We start from the raw sequence: 19,954 nt of genomic DNA on the forward strand, positions 1-19,954 counted from the left end.
TCTTTTTTCTAAATTGATGATGTGCAGCATGCTCCGCATGTTAAATGGAATTTAAATGGCCATGTGGCATGGCCGTTTGGTTTGAGCCGAGCCCGTGTATATGAGAAAGCTCAGAATATTTTGAGAAATATCCCCAAGCAGGACCAAAAAGCTAACATAAAATAATTTCTATAGGAACACGGTTTCCCTCGCAGGTCACATTGATGGTTGAGCGGCATGTCTGGCCACACTTGATGGCCTCCTGGGATGGATGACGTAGACCGTTGGCTCAAATCAGTTGGTGATAACATCCATTCTCTCTTTGACCTCCAACAGTGAAAGGTCCTCATTCTGCAGCAATGTGTGCACAGAGCAGGATGGCCTTTCTGTGTCTGTGGGCTTGCCTACTTGCCACCAACAGCGTACTGGGTGGGAAAAGGTAAGGAGAACATTTTGGCTTATACATGTGCAAAGACAAATAGGTCTGGGTTTTTTTTTTTTTTTTGCATAATAATATTGGATGATGACGGAATGACTGAATTTGGAGAAAACACTGAATGCAGTTTTCCTGAAAAGGACAATTACCTCTAATGCCCTCTCAGTTCTTGCCAAATGGTCAACCGGCTAGTAAAGATGTCAGAAAATCAGGCAGTCAGCCAGCTTTGGGAGCACCCATTGGTGAATCAACTGAGCTGATACTCTGTCCTCTTGTCTATCGCTTTGATTATGGGGTTACACTCTGTTCAAGCGTATTCTCCATAGTTGTAACTCGGGCTTCCCCACAGGACACCGTCTTGCTCATCATTGCATTGAAGTAATGAGAAGCACGATGCGGAGAGAGAGAAGGTGGAGCCCAAAATAGACCCAAGTCACGCTACCTCAGTGCCACCGTTATGTTTGACTCACTGGTGTCATGGCCTGACATCTGTGTCGCCCCCGGCGACTAAATGGGGTTTGTTAGAGGTTTAGCATCCATTTGTCACCTAACAAGAAGCCTAGAGCGAATGATAAGAGTCATGAGATCCACTGTCATACGATAGCAAATTCCCACATGCGGTTCAAGTGCTGGACGGTCATGTATGTGAAGCATGCCACAAAGCACCATAATCTGACTCCACTCCTTGGATTAGTGATAGGTGTGGGATTATGCACTGCAGTAAATAAACCTGCAGATTGGATAAACATCAAGGTTACAATCAAAACAAGGCAACTTAATTGTCGTCATTCTATACCATTGTGGTTTTTCCCACGGAGCCTGAAGCTATCGGGCTTTTCTGAACCTGGTGAATAATTCAGTGGCGTTGCCAGTGGAATCTGGATGTTTTGAGATGGCTCCGGCTTGCTTTTCTCTCAGTGGAGAAATCTACAAAACAAAAACCAACGCTTACCTCCACACGGCGCACATTTCCTCTCGCACGGCCCAAGCACATGCTGAGCGTGGATGGAGAATATACGATGCACTGCAGCGTGTCTTTTTTTTTTTGCACTGATTTTATCAAAAGGATTAATTGCGGCTGAAACTTTAGACGTTGAGGGGACGGACAGCATAATGTGCCGGCTTTAGCGCATTAGAGAAATGCACTGATCTCGTTGTGAGGAGCTGTCACTGCAAACTGCAAAGCAATTATCACCCAAAGATTTACTGTAGTTGAGTCTCGTTTTGAAGTCGAAAACAGACCCCGCACACACACACACACACACACACGTGTACAGCTTGGGGGATTGAGACTAAGACATGTTAATCAGGACTATTATGTTGTACTGTCAACACGCAAAATTCCTATATAAAGAAATGTCTCAGTGATGAGAGAGAGAGGGACGACACATCTGTAGCCACGGAGACAGGATGCGATAAAGACACTGGTGGGCTTCGTGTGAACTTCAGCACTGCTGCTGTTCAGATGACCTGTAGATGGGGATGGTGTACAATATTTTATGATGAAGTGACTCCTGGCTGATAAACATGTGTATTCTTCCAGAGCAGCTTATTCCTCTCCGGCTTCTTCCCTTTTACTTGACACATATATAGCTTCCTCTCATGTCTCATCTTAAAGAGAGATATGTCATTTTAGTATTCCATGCATACCTGCCACGTAAAAAAGCATGATTTTCACAGCATCAGCATAACAATATGAAGGATATTGAGAGCAAAGCGATGCCCCTTAGCTCTTTAATACAAACTTGCTTGTGGCATGGATCCATATTTGGCTAATTGTTTAGTTGCTCTCTTTTGGTGCTGCAGGGGTGAGATCCTACAGTCGTGTCTAATTTAAACGCTGCTCCACAGCTTCACTTAGCAGTGGCCTCAACCTTTTTTTTCACTTCAGTCCATTCTGCTTTCTTTTATTTCTTTCTTCTTTTTTTTTTTCTTTCTTTTCCAGTCTTTTCTTTAGAACTTTCCTCCCATCTTTTCCCAGACTCCCTCCCATTGATGGGCCCTGCTAACTAATCTTGCTGACCTCTCCCTATCTTTCCAGCAATTCTGACAGCAGAGCTCATTTCACCAGCACTTGCTGGTGATATTTCATGAAATCTTCCAAATGCCTTTTTTTTTTTTGCCAAAATGGGGACACCAAATCTTTTATGAACATACATAGTTTGAGACGTTCATCTGATTGTCATCAGAACCAACGCACATGTTTGCATGAAACATGGACATACTTGCATGTCTGCACAGACCCCAAGTCGTTGAGCATTTATTTCTGCAGGCAAGCACATGCATATGCATACTTTCTTGTCACATTGTGCCTTCACGATACCAAAAGCAATTAGAGGCTGCATTCTTGTTTATGTGTTGGAATATTTATGAGTGGAGATGCTGCAAATTCTGCTCTCACAGCTACTGATTGTGATGGTTTCCAGCATGGCTTTAAGCATTTTGTTTCATGTTCAAAGAGCACATTCAGCAGGGCTTTTTGGTCTGAAAGACTATATTGAGGTATAAATAATCGACTATTTTTTCCTCTATGCATAGGGGTACCTGTGTGGTTGTGTGCGTGCTTCGCTTAGCTGTGCTGTGCTCACGCAGGTTTTCATCCCAGTGACAATAACACGTGCAAACATAACGGTATCTTTTTTTTTAAAGTATAGATACATTAATAAAGTTGATTTCATGGGATGTTTTCTTTCTTGTCCACCTCTAATCAATTATTCTCACTGTGACCCACAATTTTATTCTTACTACAGAGCAGAGTCCCCAATTTTGTCTCATTTGACTCATATTCAGAGTGTTTTTTCTCGTTTTTGGCAGTTTCCATGGTGGATTTGGACTCTCACTGTGACGACTTTAAATATTTTCTTTCCTTTAATTTCACAGCCCCAACGGCATGACAGATGAAAAGAAAGATAACACTACAGTGTTCACTAAGATCTTAGACAGCCTTCTGGATGGCTATGACAATCGCCTCAGGCCGGGACTGGGAGGTCAGTATTCCCAAGTCATTGAATGCACTTTGTCACACTTGTCACTTGGGGAATATTCGGACGCTTTTTATTTGTGTGCGCGCGTGTGTGTGTGTGATTATTATAAAATTATACATGTGTCATTAAGATGACTCCAACAAATATACAGTAGTTATTGTCTACCTAACTATACAAACACACTTAAATGTTAAAGAAGTAGCCTTTATTTCAATGTTAGGCGATTTTCAGCGATGATATCTCTTCAATTGCTGCAGCAAACTGTCATAAAGCAATCATAATGGAACATACTGTGGAGGACATCCCATTGTGTGCGCTCTTCTTTGCTGTATTGTCAGCTGTCCGTTGTTAGAGAGAGAAACAAAATGGCAGAAAGATGAAAAGCCAGCCCCCGCCCCCCTTAAAAAAGAAGATATACAGGAAGAAATGGGAGAAAAGAAGGTGAGATAATGCGGTGCGTGAAGGACACTGGGGATCGCACGTCGTGATGCAGCAGGCATCAGACAGAGAGGCAAATAAAAAAACAGGCCTTTTAGAAGTTCAGGAGCTGAGGAGAAGAATTTGTGGGTCGCGATTGGCATTATTCACGAGTCGTACTGTCGTATTTTAGCTTCACAATAACAACGGATGAACCATCACGCGCACATATGTTGATTCTGCCACACACCCCTCTAATTAAATCTCGTCGGACCCATTCTTGCTCACAGTGTTATGGGATGGCACCAAATTTGTTACGGACTGGTGCGAGAGGACCCCAAGAAACAGAGGACGGAGACAGTACAAACGTGACTATAAGCTTTACTGGAATGTTCAGCAGCCGAGTCACTATCCCGGAGCTGCGCACGGGTTACGGGGTGGCTGGAGCCCAACGAAAATATCTTGTTAAACAAAAAGACACAGCCAAAAGAACAAACCAAATAAGCAAGCTCAAAATACAAAACTCTAACAAAGGCAGATCCCAGGGATGAGGAGCGGCAGAAAGACGTTCTGTACGCAGGGACGCGATCCATGAAAAATAGTCCGACTGGGAGCAGCGGGCGGAGCAGGGCTTATGAAGGCCGGTCGTAATCAGCCTCAGGTGTGTCTGGGATGAGAGGCAGAAAACAGGTGTGAGTCGTAGGCCAATCAGCCAGTGCAGCCACATGACCCTCACAAAATTCTTTTTTACAATACTGAATTGCTGTCAAGTAAAGGGAGCTGACATTAGAGCCACTGCCAGCATGGACAGCAACGTCCAAAGTTCTGAAGGTGCATTCTCTCCCACGTTTATGAGCATGTGTGATAGAATCATGCAGAATAAAATGCAAGGATCAGACACTATAGCCAGGTGCTCTTATATTAGCAGGCAGTTAGCGCTTAATGAAAGCCGCTGATAGTCACTCACTCTGGTAATCTCCTGCTTCAACAGAGCGTGTAACGGAAGTCAAGACTGACATTTTCGTGACTAGCATTGGGCCCGTTTCGGACCATGACATGGTAAGACCTTTTCCGCCACTGTAAATGTCACCGGTTTCTTCACATCCCCATTCATCCACCCCTCTCGACTCCTAAACCTCCATGGACGCAACACTTTCCCAAGCTGTGAGATCATTATAATGTGATTATTCATTCCAGGAACTCCCAATATATCAACTGTCCGATCTGTGAAATGTATTTTTTGGTGTTTGCTTTGTAATCCCACTCTGCATGAATGCCTGCCCATCTAAAAAAAAATATTTATGACTTGGGATTTTGATGTGAATGTCAAAATATGTTCTTAGCTGTGATCCGGAACAGTTTGGTTATTCTGGAATATTAGAAATATTTTGTCTGGCTTGTATCGGGAAACATAAAAACAACAAAAAAACTTTCAATTAAATAAATTAAATAATCATAGTTATCATGGCCACCTAGAAGCAGGCTGACTGCATGAATTAGTTTATTCTTGTAAATTGTGGCAACTCAGGCATACTTAATGAGTTTCTGTGGTTTGAAAGTTTTAACAGTGTTTTCAAACCCAATCTGCCACATTGATGAACACTATTGTGTGGTGACATGATTGCAAACCAAAAATGTCCAAATTCCTTCATGAAATGAAAGGCCATAACAAAAAAAAATTTTGTTTCGATTATTTCCTTCCATATTCATTTTATCTACTAGTCAATATGAGCATCGTATAATCTGCATTCTGCACCGGAGACCAATTAATTTCATCCAGATGTCTGGTTGTCACTCCATCACCACTTGGAAAAAAGACTACTATTTGATGCACATGACATATGTGTACTTTATTTGACATGACCTCAGTTAAGTGTACTGGCTGATGTACAGCCCAGGACTATTATGCAGCTGTGTTGAAGTCAGAAGGAAGTGCTAACCAACATTTTTTCCATACCCTGCCTTTGCAAATCCCCCTCTATTGCCTTGAAGCACTCTTTCAGTTCATACTAATTATTTTACACAGGCTGTATTAAAAAAAATGGCAATGCGAATGAAAAACAGTCTGAACTGTATTTTTTTACTGGCTCCTTTTACTCTGTGGGACAAAGACGTGGATCTATTAAAGTCTGCTCTCAGCAAGTCTCATTAGCTTCCTTCAAAATAAAATCTCCTCCCAATTTATTGTCCCCTGTTTGATGTTTTGCATGACAGGTTACAGAGAAAAGAAATTTCCCTCAAGCTAAAATGTTAACCGTGAACATTTTTGGCACTTTCCTTAGAGTGTGTGTGATTCTTTTTTTTTAATGTATTTTTCATCTACCTGTAGGAGTACACCATTGATGTGTTCTTCAGACAGAGTTGGAAGGATGAAAGGTTAAAGTTCAAAGGCCCCATGGCCGTTCTGCGTCTCAACAACCTGATGGCCAGCAAGATCTGGACTCCGGATACTTTCTTCCACAACGGCAAGAAGTCCGTGGCTCACAACATGACAATGCCGAACAAGCTCCTGCGAATTACAGAAGAAGGCACGCTGCTCTACACCATGAGGTCAGCCATCATGTTCCACTGTACTGGTTCTATCTCACTGATGCTCCGAAAGGGTTTTAGTCTCATATACCAATCATGCATGTGTTTGATTGAGCGCTTTTAATTCCAGTGCACATAGTGTTTTACAATAAGGACATAGGGTCAATCCAAGTCTGTGTTGTCTGTATTGAAAAGAAGATATACGACACATTTCAGATGATTTAAATTTTAAAATGAAATATTTAGATTATGCAACAACATTAGTTTTTCAGTAACTTCCTCAAACATATGACATATTTAAAAAAAACAAAAAACAAGGAAAATAGTTTTCAGAGGTGAAACATCTTCAGCCAACCCTAAACAAGTTCAGTTGATTTTGTTTTTGTTTTCTTGATTTACCTCGACATGGATGAATGAGAACCTACAAAAACATTTTTTTCCACATTGATACGGTAGTCATGGATACATGATCCAGGAGAGGAAAGGTGAAAACTGACTTCCGCTAGTATTCTTCTGGCCAATTTTCAGTCTCTGGGTGATAAGGTGGATGAGCTCAATAGCAGGATGGCCTAAAAACTGCAATGTGTGAGGTTTTGCTTTCAAAGACTTGGCTCGATCATTTGGTCCTGGATTCAACCATTGTTCCTTTGTTCCTGGGGGGGGTGGATTTCTGCGGGATATTCTCCAGACCTGGAGCATCTCCTGATCTCCCAATGGAATTTATATTGGTCATCACATGTTCCACCACATGTCAACACCAATGTTGGGGGGGAGGGGGAGACTTTAATAATAGCAGCCTGAGTAAAATTATGTTGAGATGCCTTGCTACCAACATATCAGTCGCTCCACACACACACACACACATACAGGCAAATACTGCAATGTGACAGATCAGTGTCTCGGACCATTCAGGAGTGGTCGAACCAATCAAACTCAACTCTTGGCATGGATCACAACACATTTGTTTTAGCATGTTTACTGGGCGGAGTGGTTGATGTGGGGCTCAAATTACTGTCACAGATGAGTGAAAAAAAGCGGTGGATGAGAGATTCGTGTGTCAGGGTAGACCAAACTGTCAGGAAACAGATATCCGTCACTAAGAGTACCAGATTTTCTACTGTTTGGGGGGGGGAATTGTCTGCAGTTTCAAAAGGATCAGGACAGTATGTCTGTATGTTCCCGGTGTCTCACTGAGATGTCATTCTCATGCCTTCATTATGCCTCTTCCTCACTCCTCCACTAGCATTGCTGCCTTTTTCCTTGCTTCTTGACTTAATCACACGCTGACTTTCTCCTATTTTCCTTGCGGCTTTCCTATTCGTTGTCCACGTCTTTGTGGATTTCTCTAGGCTCACAGTGAGAGCCGAATGCCCCATGCACCTGGAAGACTTCCCGATGGATGCCCATGCATGTCCACTGAAGTTTGGCAGCTGTAAGTAGCCCTGTGTGTGTGCACATACAACTTTACATGCATGTGCATAAATCCACACGAAGACACCAAGCAGAGTCAGACGTGGCTCTTTTATACGCTATCACCATACTTCCCTCAACTGGGAGCGTAACCTCAGAGCCCGTCCCCGATAAGGGACGACAGCTGTTTTCCCAGAGGCGCTGTCTGCCCCGCGCGGCCCCTCTGTCTCCCGCTCAACCCTGCCAGGTCCTGCAAGGCTCTGGCACCCATGCAGCTTGCAGGACCTGTGTTTATCCAAAGCAGTGCACTCTGTAATATTTCCAGAGCATCACACCAGCTGCTCGCTGCTGACAGCTACGACTACTACTACTATACCCTGTATGATTATTGACAAGAAGTAACAAGAGGCTGATGGAAGTCAGGGAAATGAACAGAGAATCAGAGCCAAGAGGAAAGGAGAGAGAAGCAAAGAGGAGTGAGAGAAAGGCTGGAAGGATGCAGCATTAGTGAGACAGATAGAAGAGTGAATGTCACACTGTCTCAGTGCTTGTCCTTAGGCAGCTGCACAACGTGAGGGAAATGATCGCGTCTCAACCCCCTTCACTTGGACACACTCCCTAAATATTTCAGCGATGAGCTCTCCTCCCGATGCTGCAGTCTGCGGCGAGCCATCTTTTCCTCTGCAGTGAGCGAGTCACTCCGCAGCTTTGACATGTTGGTTGGCCCGGAGGAAATGAAAGACTTGATGGTTTTAAAGTCATGTTGTCCTGTTGGGATGTCATTTGTCTGCTTTCTTTAAAGTTCAGGAATAAAATGACACCAGATGGTGACACGGAAAATCTCATCCTATGTTAAGATGGCAAAAATTCCATCAGAAGATGAAGAACATGACCTTTTATAATCGAAAGGAATAGATGAGTTGCAACACACATGTCACCCTACCAAGGTGAAAGAAGGGGATACGATACCTAGAAAGCGAGTTCGACAGAATTTAGACGAGCATAGACTGGGCTAGCTAAGAGAGGACAACATGAGCTGAGGTGAGGCAAAACTGGAATATATAAATGGATTGCGTCAATTGGATTTGTCTGTTGTTTCTACCTCAGCTGCTTTATGATAACAACAACAACATCAACAACAGTAGTACTAATACGTTTAATGTAAAACATGGCAAAACAGCAGCAATTGAAATAAGTTTATACTCTGTGCATCCTTGTCAGATGCTTACACTCGGGCAGAGGTGGTGTACGTGTGGACCAGAGGGGCTGCTCAGTCTGTGGTGGTGGCAGAGGATGGATCCCGTTTAAACCAGTATGATCTGATGGGGCAGAGTGTGGATTCTGGTGTGGTCCAGTCCAGCACAGGTAGGCTTCAGTTTGGTTCAGTTTGGGCTCTTACAGTGTACTGTAAAATAACATGTTCACACTGCAATACACAGTAAGTCTCAGGGTCAATACGTACAGTACATGATTGCATTAATAATATCGTTGTGGCCTAAATTAATTAGAAAAGCGCTATATAAGTCCAATGCATTATTATTATTATTATTATTATTAATTGACTGCATCACTGCTGTAATAAATCTCAGCTACATTGAAACTGAATGGTAAAACACAACAAAGTATGTACAGTTAAAAACAACCTAAAAAAAATACACACACATGCAAGGATGGGCAAATATTTTTACTTTCTGACTTTTGTCCATTTCATCGACTGACCACAGGAGAGTATGTTGTGATGACGACTCACTTCCACCTGAAGAGGAAAATCGGCTACTTTGTGATCCAGACATATTTACCTTGCATCATGACAGTCATCCTCTCCCAGGTGTCTTTCTGGCTCAATAGAGAATCTGTCCCTGCAAGGACTGTCTTTGGTGAGTTGTCTCGTCTCCTCTCTTCTAAACATGTGTGGAAATACCTGAATGTTTTGTAGCTGTCTACTTATGACAGGGCTTCAGGCACTCAATCAAGCATTAAACTAATTGGGCTACTTGAAGGTATAATACATACAACTGAAAAAAAGGAAGAAATATATATAAAACTGTCAAATATGACTTGACACATTGAATATGCCCAGTTTTGAGACCAATTTGAAGATATTATTCAAGATATTTGAGAAACAATGACTTCCTACTGAGTTTAAAAGTGAAATAGATCTGACATTTTGAATAAACTAGAAGCAACAGTGAGATACTCTGCTCTTCCTGCATTACAATTGAGAAAATGTCATCAATAGCCTACAGCAGAAATAGAACATCTTAATTTGCTTGAATAATCCAATTCTTAGTTTCCAGAACAAAAGTATTGGGTGACAGATGAAAAATCAAAGTAAAGCAAGGAGTATGATGGCATCCCTGGGACACAAATCAAGCACATAAAAAAAATAAATTAGGTGAATAACTGTATTTAAAAAAACAAATAAATTATGAACTCAATTAGCTTAGCACAGCAAAAGGCCTGTAAGAAAACCAAAGTGCATGAATAGAAACAACACTGAAGCTCACTAATTAACAGGAACTCTAATTAGCAGAAATGAATAGAACAAACACAAAGAAAGGGACAGCATGTGGTGACAATATCTTGCTGAGCCTGAATGCAGTGACTTGCTGATATCTGCTGGTTGCCTAGCAACCTCACAGTGATGAAAGTGTGGTATCAATCTTCTCACGTAATTCTCAGCAATGAAGCAAATAAACATATCTTAAAATGTCAAACTGTTGATTTAAAATTTTGTTAAATTCTAAAATAGAATGATTTAAAAATTGGGCACACTTATGATTGAAAAAAATATATATTCAACCTTGTCTCTCCAGCAATAGACAGCATGTGAGCTCTAATCAGTTGTGACTGAATTTCAAACACAAGGCTCAGTGGGAATTCTATTTACATACTCTGAATGTGTCGACATGTGCGTGTGTGTGTGTGTGTGTATGGGTGTACGTGAATGTGTGCGTGTGTTTGTGCATGCATTTGGAATTGTGTGTCTACATATGCGTGCATCTGTCTGTCTGTCACGAAAAGAGCTTACATAATAATGCCTAAAAAAAGAAAGCTCTAGTCGAGCTCGTCTGTAGCATGGTCTGTGGCAGCAGCAAACCAGAATGTCCTTCCGTTACCTCACCCTGCTCTCTTTCTTCACTTTCTCCTCCTCTCTGTTTTTGAATCTCTCCTTTTCATGGATGCAGCAGAAAACATTAAACGTAGCGTGTTTATGGAGCGCTGCCATTTTCAGCTTTATTTTATTACATCGCTTCTACGTGTTTTGGTGTCCTCAAGTAGTAGCTACATAGCTTACTGTACGCCTTTGCACCACAGCTAGCTACCTGCAGTGCTTGTCACGTGTCGGGGGGGGGGGGGGGGGAGGATGGCCTAGATTAGATTCAAACAACTATCTAGGGCATGTGTGTGTCCCTCATGCCATCGCTGCTGGTTCGGCTTCATGAGATTACATACGTGCAGCATGCGCACAGATGCGCACACTTCACACACACACACACACACACACATGCACGCACAGTTGAATAAGCACATGTGTGCACTTTCATGAAGACACAGAGAACCAGATTGTCCCCGTATACCAGGTCAATCCTTTGATTAACATGCATAATTTGAGACAGCAAATGAATGCGCCTGTTCTTATCGGATGCTACGCTGTCATGTTAAATGAAGCCTTAAAAAGGCACAACAAACTATCAGGATCTTTCATTGCCATCTTCTACGTCAATGATTTATTTGGTATATAAAGCATTGATATATGTGTATAGTGCTATTAGGACAAAGGGGTGCACATATTTATCTTGATGCAGAAGTTCTTATACAGTATTACTAGTATACAGTATAGAGTACATGTGTGCACAAATGAAAATGCAGGCACCCCATTGCTATGTCTTGTTAATAAACACATCTGTATGTTATGCATTTCTATTGGAGGATTTTCCCATCAGGAGCAGTTTGACAGTTTTAAAAATCCATCACATGGTAGATGAGACAGTTGAGGACATCTCGCCTAGAAGAAAATGGACGGATGGATGGATAAGGGACAGTGCTATTTGTTGGTCTCCTATACTGCTGATGTGAAACATCTAAATTTCCCAACAAAGATGTACAAATCCCGGCATAGAAATACCATTAACAGAGACGAATGTGACATTGGAAACACATTTTTAATCCCATTTATTTCTATGTCATATGTTCTAAGTCTTCCTAAGCCTGCCTTGTAGATGAATAGCCAATTTAAAACACAGCAGTGGGTAGAATTGTCTTATTTGTCATTGTGCCAATTGAAAGGGTGATTATTATATTTTTTTTGCTGCTTTGGTGTGGTGGAAAACTGGAATTTAGTTACTGGGAGTCCAAACGCAAAGTAAGAAGAAACATCCCCTCATGGAGCTGATATGTTGCGCTCGCTTCATCTCTCTATCCATATCGATGTTGTAACGGATGGTAGTGCTCAGAAGAATAGCTCGCTTTCTTCACTCTTCATATGGAGCAATTGGTTGAAGGTATTTATTTGTATTCTCACGATGCTCATTATGTGTGTATGTATTGGAGTTTGAAAACGTGTACAGATGAATTATACATTTACAATATGTCTGTGGACTCAATGTTCTCTGTGTTAACATGCTGGCTGTGTGTCGGAGGGAACTCACAATTGTGTGATTGTGGGCAGATGGAAATGCATGTTGTTCTGTTACTGTTACTGTGTGTGTGTGTGTGTGTGTGTGTGTGTGTGTGTGTACATGCCTTTGCATAGCACAGTTTCCACAGCTGTAGGGCTGGCACAGTTATTTAACTTACCTGCCAATCAACATGTGAATTTGGTTTAGGAGGTAGAGAATAGTACATGAAAATGCATGGTATCCCATGGCTGAGCGCTGTATATTATTCACTGGCTTAACCCTGGCCACAGTAGCCGATTAGCCTTTATTAGCCATCGTTCACGGGGTTTCAAAAAGGAAAACACGTTAGACATAAAAAACAAAAAACAAACAATGGCTATGCAAACTATACTGATTAAATGTTGGCCCTTAAGAAACAAAGAAACAAATAGCTCAGCTCAAAGCGCATTCATGTATTTAATTTTCAAGAGATTAATTTTCTAACCTGCAGCTGCATTCATGCAGTCAAGCATTTCAGAGTAATTGCCCTGATGCATGTTAAATCAACATCCCAGAAGCTTTCCCTCACTCTTTCGGACACCTATAAAACATGAGCCATTATATGCAGCCCATCCTCCAGCAGTGACTTCCCCACCTTGAAATGGGCTGCCTCACCTTGACATTCATCACGTCCCTAATTTAGTTCACCCACGTTTGCTTTGATGCACTATCCCAGTTCCCCCCCACACATCATCCTGTTGGTTCTCGTGTGTGTTTATGTGAAAGCAAGTCTGCAAAATGAGGCAAAAAACCTTGTTAGAAGATATGCATCACATAAATCAAGTGTCAGTGCTTTTGCACACTGTTCTAAATTGACTAGAGAGACTCTTAAGAATTGAGTTACAGCACAATTAATCCAGTTAAAACGTTCCCCATCGGTGACTTTGTTCATTAAAAGACTTTAAAAGCTTCAAGTCTATTAGTTACAGCAAGTCAGATAGAGTCATTTAAAACTACTGTATGTTTTAATGAATTAACTTACTAGTCATTCCCCGGGAGGATTATCACTACACACACACACACACACACACACGAGGAGTCCTCAAACATATTCACATACAAAAAAATCCAAATTTCAACAAAGAATTATCGTTTTGTCTTTTTTATTTTTTTGGTCTTGGATATTAATATGCTGGAGGAGTTGGAACACTTGTTTCCATGACAACGGATCTTGTCAAACGCAGTATAGAGCATACTATTCCAAGCACTGGAGCACTTTTGTGAGGACTTGTGTAATACGCAGTGCTGCTGTCTTTATCGACCCTGACAAATGAAGTTATGTACTGGCAAACAAAACACCCACCAGAGTGACACCATCTTTTCTCCCCACATTCATTACCTGCTTTCATACATTCCCATGACTGTATCCCTTCTGTCCATCCTTTATCTGTGATTCATTATCCTTTGAGAGTTGGAAAGATCTGAAGCCATTTCCAGCTGACGTTGGGTGAATAGTGGGTTATAACCAGTTCATAACAGGGGTGGCACATAGACAATCAAATGTAGGTAACCAGAATGACAGTTGAATGCATGTCACCCAAAGGCTCCTTTTAATTAAGTTAAACCTGAATTCAATTTCCAGTGATGAAAATTAAATGATCCATCACATTTTTGGAGCCACTCTCCAACATTCTGCGAAGTGTCATGGCGATTTGTCAAGAAGTGTGTGTTAATTTTTCTTACAGTAAGAAAAGTTTAATTTCTATGTCCAGATCTACTCCATAATATAAGGCACATGTCCAACTCCTCTACCAGCTTTGATGAACAATTGTCCAGTCGACAAATACATCGCCAAATGAACACAAAACAAACAGACTGCACTGAAAACACAACTTTCTTGGTGCAGGTAATAATGTGCAGAGAGCTATATTGTCCTAACCCAAATGTTTTTCTGTCATCTGTTTGTTCCCCAACCTGTGACCTGCGAGGCAGATAGAGCGACTGCAGACGAGACGATTGAGGTTGTCTTGTCTTCAAGACAAAGGATGGACGGATGGATGGTTGGATGGATGTTTGGACCCATCCTTGTGTTAACATAACAAGGAACCTAAACCGATGACGCAGGACTAAGTTTAATGATCGTGAAGGAGAACACCACTTCCCTACTGTGGCTGCTTCCGATGTCAAGCTGTTGCAGGTTCTCAGCCAATCAGACAGTCAGCGCCAAAAGAGGAAGAGAGAGCAGACGCTTAGCACCAGCGACCCGATAATAGAATGAACGCGGGGAGAGCTTTTATGTTCAATGGAGCAGTGGCACCTTGATGTCGGTGCCGCTTTCCAACCGAAATAGAAATAGCAAGATGCTGTATTTACTCCAAAACTGATACCGAGACCAAGCTGTGAAGGGGGCAGTACTATATATATGCAGCAGTAACTTCCACTTGAAGGAAACTGGTTAGCTGACGGAGTTCAGATCAAATATATCCTCTATATCCAAAATACAAAATGGCTTTGGAATAATGGTGCATATGTAACCACTGTATAGCAACTTCACTTGCTTAGAGGTGGTGGGTCCAACAGCACAACGACTGCAAGGTTAATGGTTTTTCTAGGGTGTGAAGGACAATTAGATTCTTGCATGAATACAATTGTGTCTGTTTGGAAGCCACTTACATGACTTGATTTTGTTGTCTTGCCACACCCACTGATGTTAAGTGAACAACACTGATTAACCCTTTGCCATAGAACCTGTTAGTGCGTGGGATATATTAGGCAGTAAGTGAACATTCCGAGGTCTAGTGGACTCCATGCAGCTCTTTGGGGATTTTCCAGGTCTGTAATGATCGTGATTAAAAGTGGTCCAATGAAGGAAAAGCTGAAAATTGGTGCAAGTCTTGGAGCTGCCAAAGGTATATTAGTACACTTGGAGAGCGAAGGGTAGGCCACGTGGTCCGATCCAACAGACTACTGCTAAAGCTACTGTAGCTCAAATTACTTAAGAAATTAATCTTGCTTCTGATTTAAATGTTTTAGAATAAACTGTGCATTGCAATTTGTTGTGGAAGGGGCTGCGTAACTGTTCCGATGCATGAAAAGTGCCATCAAAGGGCGCATGAGCATCGGTGCTGGACCACCGAGTAATGGAAGAAGGTGGCCTTGTCTGCTGAATCACGTTTACATGCATCACATAGCTCTTAAACATCTTACATCGTTTATTCTTTGTCATTATGTGTGTAAATACACACGATACAAACACACGCAACAGCGTTACATTTACATTTAGATGGCCCGGGTAGCGCACATGGCACCAGGATGCACTATGAGAAGAAGTCAAGCCACCAAAGGTAATGTGTTGACTTTGGCAATGCTCTGCTGGGAAGCCTTGCATCCTGCCATCCATGTGGACGTCACTTTGACAGGCACCACCAGGATAATGCAACCTGCCACAAAGCTGTTTGGTGCATGTGGGATGGAAAAAGGTTGTTCTTTGGCTCCCTGGAGAACAGACTGGACTTGTTTGCTTCTTGAGCTGATGTTTAGCGTGTAAACATCTGCAGTAGCCTGTTCTGCGATGAGCACCTCATTATCAGACGCGCTCTGACCTAGTTCTTCTCCCGCGGCGTACGTCTCGTCTCAGTTTTCAAACGCCGACGTGAAGGTTGATACGCACTCCTTAATGTATCACATTATTTAAAAGTGTTTTTTTCGTTGTCACTGCTTACACATTCATATTTAGGGAAAATTTACAGGTGCGGCATGTTTGCCTTGTTTTGTTCACCAGCTGTTATCTGTGAGTAAATCTGAATCATTCAGCTGCAAATGCTCTATTTTCACGAGCTTAATAAAAAAAGCGCAATCTGCAAAAACTGTAAAAAAGTGCTTCTCACGCCGTAAAATCTCCATACGAGAATAGCCTAAGGTTGTTACATTTATAGATTTCACCGGTTGCACTGGTTTTAGGATTATACTAAAAATTGTATCAACTGGAAATTTACATGCATGCAACACTTGTGCTCTGATCATTTCTGGTTTCAAACGTGATCTATAGATCTTTCATTTTACGGAACACAAATGATTGACATATGATCAGAATTCTCAGATTGATCCTATCTCTCCCTGCAGGAGTGACCACTGTCCTGACCATGACCACACTGAGCATCAGCGCCAGGAACTCACTGCCTAAAGTGGCCTATGCCACAGCTATGGACTGGTTCATTGCTGTCTGCTATGCCTTTGTCTTCTCGGCCCTCATTGAATTTGCTACAGTCAATTACTTCACCAAGAGGGGCTACGCCTGGGACGGAAAGAGTGTAGTGCCAGAGAAGGTATTTGAAGCGCCCCCTTATTACACTTATACTTTTAAATAGCCTCATGTAAAACAGTTTGTTTTTAATCTAGGCAAAATTAGAAACAAACAAGCACACACACATACAGTACATTATGTTATATTATTATATTACACATTAAATCTATATACAGTAAGGAACTATTTTTCAAGGACTCTTAACGGGAGAGTGAACATTTCGTTGCCGCGTGTGAGTGTGCTGGAATCATAATCGCCACACTCGTACCTTCGTTATGCGTAGGCCATTATGGATTCACAGATTTCTGAGTTCAATGCTTTTATTTTGAAATACCACATTAATGCGTGCCCCACTTGTCTCTCCTAACAATTAAAATTTAGCAAAAGAAGAAAAAGGAGTCCCTTCTCAAGAAGAACAACACGACAGCCTACCCAGCTGCCACTGCTACAACCTTCGCACCCAACATTGCAAGGGACCCTGGATTGGCCACTATTGCCAAAAGCGCCCCCCCACCACCAACTGAGCCCAAGGAAGAGCCAAAGCCCAAACCTCCGGAGGCCAAGAAGACCTTTAACAGCGTGAGCAAGATAGACAGGATTGCCAGAATAGCCTTCCCTCTGCTCTTTGGAACCTTCAACTTGGTCTACTGGGCGACCTACTTGAATAAGAAGCCTAAATTGCAGGGGATGGATCCGCACTAATCCATGTTTCATTCATTTTAAAATATAACTGAATTTTATTTTTCATCTTTCTTATTCCTCCATAAAAAGTGTTTATTTCCAGGAAAATATGGTGTCTGCGCTGGTTTGAATCCCAGTGGCTGCGTTGCTTCTATGTTTACCTGTTTGGAAATCAAAATAGAGGGGCGGCGGTGGGGGGGAGAAAAAAAAAAAGAATGATACAAACTTTTGGAAGGGTATTTTCAGGTCTTGGATCTTCTATGGATATGCTACCAGAAATATTTAGGCAAAAGATTGCTATTCTATGCCTGCACATGGCCCAAACTTGTTAAATAGTATTTTGTTTCTGTGTTTTATTTTTCTCTTTGACTTTGACATGGAATCACAGACACTTGTGTGCATGCATGAACAGGGCATCTTAGTATACATAATTGCAAATGCAGATTTAAATGATCTGTTAGCTTAGTTTTTTTTTTATCAGAAGCTAAAGGCTATGCTCAGTCTCCAATATCTTCAGTTCTGCAGACATTTTAAGAGATTGATTTTCTCATTCAAAATGTGTTAGGGTTTTCAGCAATAGCAATAAAACATGTCTCAGTGGACACACCATTTATTTAGGGAGGGGCAAAAAAAAATCACTCATATCTGTGGTCATCATTGAAAACATCAATTTTCTTTCACACTGTAAATATTATACTTTTAGATATGTCAATATTATGTTGAAGCTTGGCAAAAGTGTAACTAAAGTTTATTGAAAACATCAAGAGAAGACCTTCTTGATTTATTTATGGTTGTGTTTACAATACTTTTTACCAAAAAAAAAAAAAAGAAAAGAAAAAAACCCAGTATATACTGGTCTAATTCATGTTTGAGTGACCTTTTCTCACCTAGTTAGCATTCCGTTCAAAGCTACGTTCAAAGCTGACATCAACAGTGAAAAACTGAGACTGAGTATGAGTAAGAATGTAAAAAAAAAAAATTTTGAATCGCAAAATGCATTAAGAATTAAAGTACTTCTTTATTTTTCCCCGAATACCATTAGCATTGCTAACTCACTGAGGGTTGGGGTGTATGAGATGGGCCTTTTCCATCTTCAGAGTTAAAGTTGTGACAGCTGCTTTGTTCATTGATGGCACATTTGTATTTCCCATACCCACCGCCCCACACTGTGTCCTCTGAACTTATTGTTTTATTCCCCCCTCCATACCTACTTGTCTCCTTTCCTATGAAAATTGAGACATAACACTCAGAAAGTACCAGCTACACTGCCTTCAGTATCACATGCCTGTTTGGACTCATCTGTTGCCGCTCTCTGATGAGCAGCGCCGATAGATAGGGACAACGCAGGGAAGAAGAGAGAAGATGTTCTCGGTCATTTGTTTTGCTTTAGCTGGTACTGCGCTTTCGCACAGAGGACTCGTCTTATAGTTCAAAGATAGTGACGCAGATGAATATATTTTTGTAGCGTGACGTTAATCCCTCTTCTGAGAAAAACCCAAAACACAAACATGAAAAGAATGCTTTCATTTATGTCTCCATCATTGCCTGCACTTTTTTTTTTTTTTACTTCAACCTTTACAAAATCACACGCACCTCTTCTCTGATGTGGCACACTAAACAGTCCATTTTAAATTCTGTTAATGTAGCAATATGAATTAGCAAGGGCTTTCCGTAGGACCTGGCTCTGACACTCACTTTGGGATAACATCCACTGTAGCTTTACATTAACTGCTGTGTGCTTGCAGTCCCATCTGCATCCTGTGCATGGACATCTCGGATCTATTTAGGAGTAGCCCACGATAGCAGGTGTGCCATTGTGTGTTCATGGTGGCTTCTGAAGAACTTTGGATTTCATTCTAATCTTCACATTCCTTTATTGGGGCATGGGGGGAGGGGGCATCGTATTTTATTGTGGGTTCTGGTTGTGTTTGAAATTCTATTTTACATGGCAGTGAACAGAGTCAAAAGGCATGAAAGAAGCCTGCAGAATCTCTCTGGGCTTTGTGTGCTGGGGAGAAGAGATCATTTTATAGTCAGAGGGAAAGCAAGAGATGCGTGGTCAATGCTATTTTATATTGTTTGCATTTATCATGATGACCAATATCTTAACATGTCCCCTAAATACCAGACATCTTTTGCAACCATGTGCAAAGGGGACCTGTTGTAACCTGCAGGCAGATGGTCAAGGAAGAAGTCAACGATTTGTACAGAGATATCTGAATTCTAATCTATTGTATGTGTGTTTACTATCATGAAAACAAACAAACAAACAAACACGTATGCATATGTAAAATATGAGATGCCTACAGTATTTGATTCTGTTGTTTTAGCTACAACTGTAAGATGATGCTGAATATCGTTTGTGTTATCAACCTATCGTTATGCGTTTTGCACATTTAGAAGAACAATAACATTACATTTATGTCGTCAGCTTCGTGCTATGCAAGGACAGCTTTGAACCACATCATCGAACTGAGTTTGTGTTTTAGAATTCTCTCTCTTTCTCTCTATCTCGCTGTCTCTCTCTGCTCAGCTTAGCTTTTATATCAGCCGCAAACCATTAGCTTTTTTTTGTTTTTTCTTTCGACCATGGGTATACAGGGTGGATTCAATG

The 19,954-nt window shown here is 41.4% G+C and overlaps 1 protein-coding gene across 1 annotated transcript; it reads left to right on the plus strand.

Moving 5' to 3' along the window:
* The first annotated feature begins 338 nt into the window (after window positions 1-338).
* Window positions 339-17,361, plus strand: gabra1 (gamma-aminobutyric acid type A receptor subunit alpha1). Its single transcript, XM_068744210.1, has 9 exons — window positions 339-418; window positions 3,296-3,402; window positions 4,808-4,875; window positions 6,146-6,366; window positions 7,695-7,777; window positions 8,977-9,120; window positions 9,480-9,632; window positions 16,479-16,681; window positions 17,041-17,361. The coding sequence occupies exons 1-9, from the start codon at window positions 339-341 to the stop codon at window positions 17,359-17,361; spliced, it is 1,380 nt and encodes a 459-aa protein (XP_068600311.1).
* Window positions 17,362-19,954: the final 2,593 nt, after the last annotated feature.

This window comes from Brachionichthys hirsutus, chromosome 10 (assembly GCF_040956055.1).
Source record: "Brachionichthys hirsutus isolate HB-005 chromosome 10, CSIRO-AGI_Bhir_v1, whole genome shotgun sequence".
NCBI lineage: Eukaryota > Metazoa > Chordata > Actinopteri > Lophiiformes > Brachionichthyidae > Brachionichthys > Brachionichthys hirsutus.